Raw genomic sequence first — 10,140 nt, forward strand, 5'->3', positions numbered from 1 at the left:
GGTTAGGGATGGGGTCCAGTTGCTGGATATATTGATATTGGGGTACTTCAGGGCTAGGGAACTATATGGGATTGAATTGGGATAAAGGGGCTGGAGCTGAGGGCTGGGGAAGATGTTAGGGCTGCAGTTCTTAACCTGTGGGTCTCGACCCCTTTGGGGGTTGAACGACCCTTTCACAGGGGTCACCTGATTGAAAACAGTAGCAAAATTACAGTTATGAGGTAGCAACAAAAATCATTTGATGGTTGGGGGGTCACCACAACATGAGGAACTGTATGAAAGGGTGTGGCATTAGGAAGTTGGAGACCCACTGTGCTTGGGCAATACCTGGGGCGGGTTCAGTGAAAGGACTAGAGATGGGTTAGTTGTTGGGCTATTTGATAGGTCCACGAGGGGATTAAATGTTGGGACTTAACGAAGGGCTGGGCTTAGGCCCAAATTTGGCCTGCACTGGTCTGAATGGTGGTTAGGGTGGGTCTGGAGGGCAGACCTGGGGTGATGTCAAGCACGGGAGTCACATTTGAAGGACTTCTTGGGACTCCTTGAGGTTGGGGCTTGGCTAGCCAGGAGCCCAGCGGGTGGTTGGAGTGAGGCCAGGCATTTAGGAAGCAGGTACCCCCACCCCTGCCTTCACTTCTTCCTCCTCAGTGGTTGGGCCTGAGCCGCCCTGCTTACCCAGCGGATGAGCGTTGCGTAGGTGAAAGGAGGCCGCATGTTGTGGAACTTGAAGTAGTCCATGTTGTGGAAGAACTCTGTCAGCGTGAGCAGAAGGCCCGGGCCTCAACCAGGAAGTCCTAGCATTCCCCACCCCCACCGCCAAACATCTAGGGTCCTGACATCTTACCATGCGCCCAGTTACTGTTTACTGAGCACCTGACCTAACTTCTCTCATTTACTTTGCACCATTCCCGCCAAATGGATCCTCCCCAAGGTTGGAAAGTAGCTGGGTGTTTGCACACAAAGACTTGGGTGGGGTGGGGTGGGTGGAAAAGTACATCGCCTAGGCCTGGCTGGTGGAAGGGGATTAATGATCTTGAGCAGGTCCACCCACTTTTCCTGGGGAGGCGGGTCTTTGGGAATGAGGCAGATTTCCGGAAGGCAGGGCCTGGGCTAGATTTTGGAGGCCTTAATAGGGGTGCTTTAAGGTGACGGAGACACTGCAACTGTCACAGACATGCCTTCCCCCACTCTGACACACACACACACACACACACACACACACACACACACACAGAGCTGGGCCCCGGTCTGGGGCCATAACAGCACAGAGCTCTTTTCTGTCCCTACCCTAGCTCCATCCATCAGCATTTTGGGGGTGCTGGGTGGTACCGCAGTCAGACTCAGGTCATCTTACCTGGGAATGCACTGCTTCCATGGCTGCCCCAGAGGTGTCTCCGTACAGCAAACAGGCCATTGGGGGCCTGCCCAGGGCCAGGCCAGGTGGGGAGGGCACTGCCCGGGGCGCCTGCTACTGGGACAATGTCGAAGGATGCCTGTAGGAGGTGAGAGAAGGGGTGACCTGGAGGTGTCAGCTTTCCACTTTCCTTTTTAATCAATGTCTTTAAAACTCAAAGATGTCCTCAGGCTGGCATGGAGCTCCACGAAGGAAGCAGCCTGAGCCCGATTCGTGTGACAGTGGCCATGAGAGCCTAGAACAGCAGTGCTGAGACCACAAGCCGAGTCTGAAGGCCAGCCCTGCCCCATGTAGCTGGAGACCTTGGGGAGTCATCTCAACTCTCCAGGCCTCAGTTTTCCTCACCTGTGAATTGGGGATGGCAGTGTCACCTTGAGGGCTGAATGAAGGCAACACCTGTAAAGTGCTGAGAAACAGCACCTGGCACTCAGGCCAGCTTCCGGAGCACACAGCGCCATGAGATTCAAACCACCCCCTCGCCCCTGACACACACACACACACACACACACACACACACACACACTTTCTTTAATGCTCTGCTATTGCCTTATTGAACTTGGAATGGGGAGCCCCACATTTCAGGGAACTTGGGGTCAGAAGGTGTGTTAAGTAGAAGGTGGCAGCTTTGCAGGCATGGCATATTTGGATCTGGGGTCAAAGGCCATAGATCCTGAGGGCCGGTGTTTAAGTTCCCTGACCCCACATTCCCCCTAGCAGAAGTCTGTGCAGCCTGGGGCCTGGGGCTGCTTACCGCAGATGGAGCCTTGGTCAATGACATCTTCCCGGCCAGGTGGGCCTGCATGGCTCCTAGCTTCTCCTTCTCCAGTACCAGCTGTAAGGACACATAAGTGCCACATAAGAACACATAAGTGACACCTCAGCCTAGTTTTCCTTTGCCACATCTTGCCCAGGCTCTGGTTGTCGTGGGAGTGCCTTGCCCCCTCCCTTTTTGCCAGCCCTCCACCTGAGTGAGGGTGCTCAGATTGCCTATTTCCCCCACCCCTGCATCACCTGCTGCTCCAGAGACTGCACCACCTCCCTCTGGAGGAGACACTGTGCCTTGCCCTTTTCATCCAGGAGATGATCTGCCTGGCAGTGCCTGGAGAGGGAGAGAGTCCACATAGATTCCCATGTGGGCCTCTGGGCACAACATACAAAGTGTGTGTGTGTGGTGGGAGGGGTGGTGGTGGGGGTGGTCCAGGGCCTCGGGGAGGTTGCTCCTCAGAGGCCCTCAGTCTCCCCCTCACATCTGTCATTCCTTCCACACATGCCACTCAACTCCTCTGTGCCATGACCTCAGCTTGCCACTGGAGCTGGTAGCAGGTCACGCTGCTTTGCTGAGTAGGTGGGTGAGAGTGGAGAGAGCATTCCAGGTGGAAGGGGTCATCTGTGAGCAGAGCTGACTGTGGTGGAAAGGAGTAGCATGCGTGTGTGCGTGTGCGTGTGTGATGGTGCTGGGGAGGAGCACCATCATCATCATGAGCTGGGACTTCAGGACTTCAACAAACTCAGGCTAGTGCGTTGACATGAGACGTGGCAGGGTCAAACCACTTGGAGTACGGATTCTCAAGTCAGACTGCCTGGGTTCAAATTCCAGCTCTGTCACTTAGGAACTGGCTGATCTTGATCAAGATACTTAACCTCTTTTTGTGACCTTACTTGCCTCACCTGGGACATAGAGGTAAACAACACAATCTCACCCACTGCCATCAAGCCACCTCTGTTAGGCCCCATTACACAACATGAGCAAGCAAACTGAGGGCCAGAGTAGCTAAGTAATTGCTCAAGGTTAGCCAGCCAGTGAGCGAGAGAGCTGGCACTAGAGGCCAGAGTGTCAGCTTTTGGAGCAGCCCTAGTGACCGAGTGGCTAAGTGCTCAGCTCCTAACTGAAAAGTTGGTGGTTTGAACCCACCAGCCACTCAGTGGGAGAAAGATGGGGCAGTCTGCTTCTACAAAGATTACAGAAACCCTGTGGGGCCATTCTCTGTTCTACAGGGTCATGATGAGGCGGAATTGGCTCTATAGCAATAGACTTGGATTCAGTCTCAGCTTTTACCACCTTCAGGAGGAGGCCTGCGTTAAAGCCCCCACCCGCAAGTCAGGAGCCCCTGGAGGTGGTTCAGGACCCGGCCACTCACTTCAGGAAGTCCTCTGGCTCCTCAAAGACTTTCTCACATCCAGGCCACTTGCAGATGCCATTTGCCAGCAGTGGGTAGGAACCCTGGGGTGTGGCCAAACGTGTGCTGGGGGGAACAGAGGTTGTCAGGGGAGGGAGTGATGGCCAGAGTTCTCCCCAGCTTTACCCACTGACCTGTCCTTCCTGGGTGCCCCAGGGCCGGGGAAGGTGCACAGTAGCGCCGGCTCCCTGGACAGCCACTCCAGACTGGCCACGCTGATTCCTGTGAATGGGAACAGAGCACCTCTGGGCTGTGGACCCGGCTCCAGTAGCGCCACAGAGCTACTGACACCGAGCCTCCATGGCTCTGACTTCCTGGGGCTCTGTTGCACTCCAAGTTCAAGGCTTCGCCAGAGCAGCTCAAGACTGCCACTTGCAAGTGTTGACATTTTGACTAACTTTGCAAAGATCTGCGGTTCTGCAATTTTGACATTCTGAATCGTTAAGATTCTGAGCTGACATTTTTCGGAGGTTGGAGTTTCCGAGACTCTGAGACTTGACCCCTCTAATCTGCCCCCCCCACCCCCCGAGGGCCACAACGCCGAACAACTTTCAGGTCTGTTCGAGAATTTGGGGAGGCAGGGCTTCTGTGAAGGTGCGGGGGTGTGAACTGTGGGGTTACCAGGTGGCAGGCCAGGTCGGGTCTTGAAGGAAAAGATGCCAGTGGCAGCAGAGGGTGGCGGGAGACTGATCGTGGCTGGACTTTCCAGTGGGTGCACCTGCAGCACAGGGGTCCGGGCGTGGGTATCCACCGCTGAGAGCTGGAGGGCACACATGAGCTATGGCTCAGCCTGGGTTGAGACCCTCCCCCTCCCCAGCTCGCCCACCTGCTTCCTTCCCTCATGCCCACTCAGAATCTGTACCTGGTGCATGAATTGTGGCCTGTCCTGGAGGAGTGCCTGCAAGTGGGTTGAGGAGCCCAGCTGTGCCCTGGAGGGTGCCACCATGACTAAGGGCACTGTGGGCAGCTGGGGGAAGAAGCAGGAGGGTGAGATGTCACCCCTTACCCTCATATCTAATCCATATGCCTCTCACCACAATCGCACATCATAGGCACTCTGATCACATTTTATGTATCTGGAAACTGAGGCTCAGAGCAACCAAATGACTTCTTTTGCAAGGTCACACAGCTGATATGAGGCAGAACTAGTCTCAACTCTGTTACCTCACCTCCTTGGGCCCCCATCCCTATCACATGAGGATGGGGAACATGGCTGGGTTTGTGGGACTAGGGTAGCATTCCTTCATCCCCTGAGATAGGGATTGGGAGGCCAGGGAGAGCCTTGAATCTCTAAGGCCTGGCAAGTGGGGACTTTCTTGGCTCTGCGACATCTGCATAAGTCACAGACTTGCCTGGAACCCAGAAACCACTTCCTGTGCCCCAGCCAGGCCCCCCCGCCCAGTGCCACAGTAAAGGTCGGCACCTGTAGGCCCAGGTACCCCACCCTGCTGGCCCCATCCTGGGCCCTGGGCCTCACCTGCAGCTGCGAAGGTGGCACGGGGTTCAAGGATGAAGAGGAGGCATGGGCTGCACCTCTGAAGTCCCGTCCTTGGAAGGTCTCTCCCGGTCCCGTCCCCAGCAAGTCTGAGGCCTTGGGTGCAGCCCTCCAGCTAGGTGACAGTCCCAGGGATGGGCTGAGGGCCAAGGAAGGGCCTGAGGGCTTGGCTGGCCTGGGATTGGGCATTGGTTTCTTGTTCGAAGGCAGGCTGTGGACACATAGGAGGAGGGGGTTATCAGTGTGAGGGGCAGCAGAGTGTGTGCCAAATACTCATCCACCTCAATCACATGGACATCACATGGTCAGAGCAGGCATCGGCTGGGTCAGGCCTCTTGGAGGCCTCCACAGCTGAACCCCAGTTCTGGTCTTGTGTGTACCCGCACTTATGTACTGGTGTCAGGTACACGTGTCTGCACACACATTCCATGTGCCAGTGTTACAGACAGGGCTTGGACATGTTCCCCATAGTTGGAACTTAAGTGCCTTCCTCTTCTCATGTGAGGTCTGTCCTGAAGCCTCAGTGTCTGGTCCTCCCTGCATCCGGCACAGGGCAGCACATTCCAGTCATACGGCCTTTGCTGCCTCACCTGGGTGGGTGGTCCTTCACTGATCAGACTTTCTCATGGGGCATCTTACCTCAGTGACTCGGGCACATCTAGCCTTCGAATCAGAAGACTTGTATGGCTGCTGTGGGGCAATAGACTCTAGGCAGGTGAGGGCAGAAGCAGGGAGACGAGTGGGGAGGTTGCTACAAGAATCCAGGCAAGACTAGGGCGGCGCAGTGGAGATGTGAATAGTCGGTGGATTCTGGGTAAAATTTGCAATAGTCAATAGCTTGGGTGTGGGGCAGCCAAGGTGATTTCTGGGTTTCCGCCTAAGCAGCTGTCAAGACAGAGCTTATCTTAATTGAAGCAGGGGAAGGAGCAGGTTGGGAAGGATGGTCCAACTGAGAACCAGCGCGATGAGGCCTGTGGCAGACATGCAAGTGGAAACATTGAGTGGGCAGCTGAAGAGAAGAGGCTGGAGCACAGGTCAAGGCTGAAGGCTGATCGTCTCTGGGCTCCTGCCCTGCACGGAGCCAGCATGGGGACCATGGTGCCAGAGAAGCGGAGAGACAGGCTATCTTGAGCCAGAGTCTCTGGGCTCTCCTCGACTCAACCTCGCTCCCAGAATTTACTCTGCTCCTCCAGCCTTTGCTTCTGCTAGTTCCTCTTCCAGGAATGCCCACCTTTCCATCTCTTCTCCTTTTCAAGTTGTGCCAAGTCTGAGCTTACCTCATCCTCATCTAGAATGCCTTCCATAATGGCTGCAGACCCCACTACAGAGCTTCAAAACCTTGCCCTCCCCGATGGGCAGGGCCTTAGTTCCTTGGACTCCTGTAGTCCCAGTGTGAGAGACAGGCAGAGCTAGGACAGTCCACCCCACCCCATTTTACTGAAGGGGGTGCCGGGGTGCAGAGTCCCACCGTCCATGGTGACTTGCATCCGAGCGGCTGTTTCACATACAGTTACTGACAGCAGCCCCGAGGAGCACCCGTGGCTTCCTTTCTTTGCCGTCCCCTCATGGGGCTATTCGAGCTGTGGGACTAAGGAAAGTGGCTGTGAGTCCTCACACAAAGTGGAGTGTAGGAAACTGGGTGCAAAGTCTTCAGTATCTCATGGGGTTCTTACTGCAGGAGAATCAAGGCTCTGCGCCGCTGGACGCCCAGAACAAAGGCCTGGGAGAATGCCAGTGAGTGACCATCGAAAGGAATGAACGAGCGAGCGAGCGAGCAATTGGGCACGTCCACCACTCTGGTCAGGCTCACCCAGCTGACCTGTGGTCCTTTTCAAAACTTCCTGGAGGCTCAGTAGAGCTAAGGCAGCGGTTCTCAACCTGTGGTCACGACTCCTTTGGGGGGTCAAACGACCCTTTCACAGGGGTCGCCCGATTCCTAACAGTAGCAAAATTACAGTTATGAAATAGCAATGAAAGTAATTTTACGGGGGCTTCTTAAAAATGTTTTTAAAAAAGAAAATAATTTTATTGTTGGGGGGGTGGGGTCACCACCACAAGAACTGTCTGAAAGGGTCGCGGCGTGAGGAAGGTTGGGGACCACTCTTCTAAGGTGTCCTGAAACATATCTGGAACGGCTTGATTTGGGGAGGCATAGACACGTTCTCAGAAAAAAAGACCGGGATGTAGTCTGTCTGGTTGGGGTACTTGGAGGGCTGGGCTGGGCAGCCAGCTTCCTGCACTGTCTGTTGGGGCGTCCCTTTCTGACTAGGTTTCTCAGAAGCTACATGGGGGTTGTTTCTGGGACACCGATTATGTTCTCCTATCGGGGTCTGCATCTGGGCCTCCAACTTCCCCCGATTTTTCTGCCGCTGACGTCATGGCAGCCGGATGCGCTGGGTTTCATCCGCACGGAGGAGGAAAAGAAGGGGCAGACACCCCACCCCGAAAGTTTCGTTCCGAGAATTAGCTGGCCTGTACGATAGCCAGCTTGGCCTAGGTGGGTGACATGGGTGCTGGCGGATGTGGCGGGTGACATAGATCTGCTCGTTATGACAAGTCCTGGGCCCCGTATCCCTGTTGCCCTTCTTGGGGCCATTGAGCGGTCAAAGGTGCTGTCCATGCAGGCCCTCCAAGATACAAGGACCCTTAGGGTCCTAAAATGGTACAACCCCAGAACCTCAGGATCGTCCATTTCTTAGATTCCAATGACCCAAGAACCCTACAACGACAGACTCCATGGGGTGCTGGCACCTACCTTTTCAGTGTGTGCAGGCCACTGTCCATGGTGTCCTATGCGAATGGATCGGAAGCCTACTGCTCCCTAGGGCTACCTGCCCACCAGGCCTGTCATTGTAACACGTCTCCCCTTAGTCGCCTCAGAAGCTCCTTGAAGGCCTAAGTGTCAGGATCCCCCCTCTGCTTCTCCCAGCTCAGGGCCTGGCTCTGCCCCACAGGAGCTTGAATGGGGACAGGAACAGTACCCACCTTCCAAAGTTCATGTCTGTGAAATGCTTAGCAGAGTATCAGCAAGTGGATACCGCTAGGCCCCCAACCCATCCTGGGGCCATGTTCCCAGGCTCATTGCCACCTTCACCTGGGGCACTTTCAGTCAGGGTCTCATGGTGGTGCAGAACCACCCCCAGCTGTTTTTATCCAGACCTCACCACCGTGTTCTCTGGTGGGGCTCCAGGATAGAAGGATCAGGGCTTGGTGCCAGTATTGGGGGCACAGCTGAGCTCTGTCCACAGTCAGACCATCTGATTTCTGTCCCCCAGCATTGCTACTTTCTGGACAACTAGCACTCCTGACTCATGGGTCCCTGGGATCCCACCAAACCCAGGTCTTGTGAGGCTACACCCTATGCTATGACATGGATCTACTTGCTCAAGTCAGGGTTCAATTTGGAAGAAGACGGAAAGGAAAATGGGGGCCTCCCTGCACTGTGTCCCATCCTTATGGATACTGGGTAGGGAGAGGTAAACTGTGAACTACAGTGGGGGGGAGAGGCACAGTTCTGAGGACTGGGTTTGGGTATCAACTGTGCTACTGAATATCGACGAAGGTCTGGTTTGCTTTTCTGCGTATCTCCGGGCCAGTCTACACTAGGGAGGGGAATGGTTTGCTGTATGTGAAGGTCAGGATTTCTGCTGAGTCTGAAGGAGTTGCTAGGTATCTGCAGGGCTTTGAGTTGACAGTTGCCCTTCTATCCAGCGGACTGGCTAAGAGACATGGATATACAGAGACAGGCAGCTAGGCATAGGGGGTGAGCACAGACCAAGAGAAAAGGAGAGACAGGGAAAGATGAATGAGGACATAGGGTGGGAGAGAGGAAGCGAGTGAGGACAGAAAAAGAGGGGTGCGAGACTGAAGCAGAAAGAAGGAAGCAAAGAATGAGAGACGCAGAGGGAGTGAAAGAAACCTCAAAGGCATAGAAAGGACAGAGAAGTACACATAAAGAGGGCGATGGAAAAAGAGAGAAACAGAGACAGAACAAGACAGAAACAACAGAGAGACCACGACACAGAGATGGAGCTACAGTCAGTGAGGAGAGAGGACAGGAGAGAGAAGAGAAGGGAGAAGAAGGGAAGGGAGAGAATGAGAATGCATACACATGATTTGCCACCAAAAAAAGAACCGTTTCTGGTCTCTGGATGGAGGAATAGATACTGCCGGAAATAAGGAAGAGCAAGATGTTGGGGACACCCACAACTCGGTATTGAATTGTATGGTGAAACAGCAGTCAGCCAAACAGTGTATCCCCAGTACAAGTATAGGCACTGCAGACAGACTAGGCTAGTGGGCTTGGTCCCAGCCCCATGCACATATAGGGGTTTAGTTTGTGATGAGTGTGCCATGCAGACTGGAGTGTGCATGCTTGATTGGTTTGAGGCATGCTTCTAGGATAATGAGGGAGAAAATAAAGATCTTGAGTAATCAGTCCGCTTTTCCACTAACCTTTCTTTGCCAAGAAAGGCTATGAAATGTCTCCATCATCAGACACTCTAAAATAAATTCCATGAGCACCGTTCACTAAGCTAACTCTAAAAGCAAAGGTACATACATGGATTTTAAGTCAAAAGTACAAGACTCTTCGATTTTCAGCAAACTTAAGGGTCAATAGGGTCTGCATTTCACATCCGCTCACAGGTCAAAGTGTCTTACATTTCTAGCATCATTTCCCTTTGAGGCAGAAGAACACAGAGAAAGTTGTTTCCCTTAAAATGGATTTGTTCACCAGAACTTCACTGATGTAACAAGAGCACGGTGACAAGCCCCATTATTCTTTTAACCACTGTGCCACCAGGTCTTGACATCTTATTCTTGATTAATCAACAGTGGTAGCCAAAAGGGACATAAAAAGATCTAATATTGACCTCAGGTTTATCTGTGCCAGGTTCTGTGCTAAGCACATAAAGTAGTGATGGTTCTCATCTTGACATCAATCCTTTGAGGTAGATACTATCATCGTCATCATGGTACATATGAGGAACTGGAGGCACAGAAAGGTTATGTGCCTTGCTAAAAATCACACAGATTAAAACAAAACAAAAAAC

General features: G+C 53.6%; 1 protein-coding gene across 2 annotated transcripts in view; it reads right to left on the reverse strand.

The window, feature by feature from the left end:
- FOXP3 (forkhead box P3) overlaps positions 1-5,314 on the reverse strand; it is a 7,700-nt gene extending 2,386 nt beyond the window's left edge. The window contains exons 1-9 of one of the 2 annotated variants that reach the window (XM_075539077.1): positions 5,069-5,314; positions 4,454-4,558; positions 4,213-4,351; positions 3,726-3,813; positions 3,553-3,657; positions 2,426-2,513; positions 2,166-2,246; positions 1,355-1,493; positions 676-752 (exon numbers count right to left, since the gene is read on the reverse strand). In XM_075539077.1, the coding sequence (XP_075395192.1) occupies positions 676-752; positions 1,355-1,493; positions 2,166-2,246; positions 2,426-2,513; positions 3,553-3,657; positions 3,726-3,813; positions 4,213-4,351; positions 4,454-4,558; positions 5,069-5,275 (1,029 nt within the window). In that variant the 5' untranslated portion in view covers positions 5,276-5,314. The remainder of the gene's footprint in view (positions 1-675; positions 753-1,354; positions 1,494-2,165; positions 2,247-2,425; positions 2,514-3,552; positions 3,658-3,725; positions 3,814-4,212; positions 4,352-4,453; positions 4,559-5,068) is intronic. The other variant, XM_075539078.1, reaches the window with a different exon arrangement.
- Positions 5,315-10,140: the final 4,826 nt, after the last annotated feature.

The sequence above is a fragment of the Tenrec ecaudatus genome, chromosome X, assembly GCF_050624435.1.
Source record: "Tenrec ecaudatus isolate mTenEca1 chromosome X, mTenEca1.hap1, whole genome shotgun sequence".
In the NCBI taxonomy this organism is placed as follows: Eukaryota; Metazoa; Chordata; class Mammalia; order Afrosoricida; family Tenrecidae; genus Tenrec; species Tenrec ecaudatus.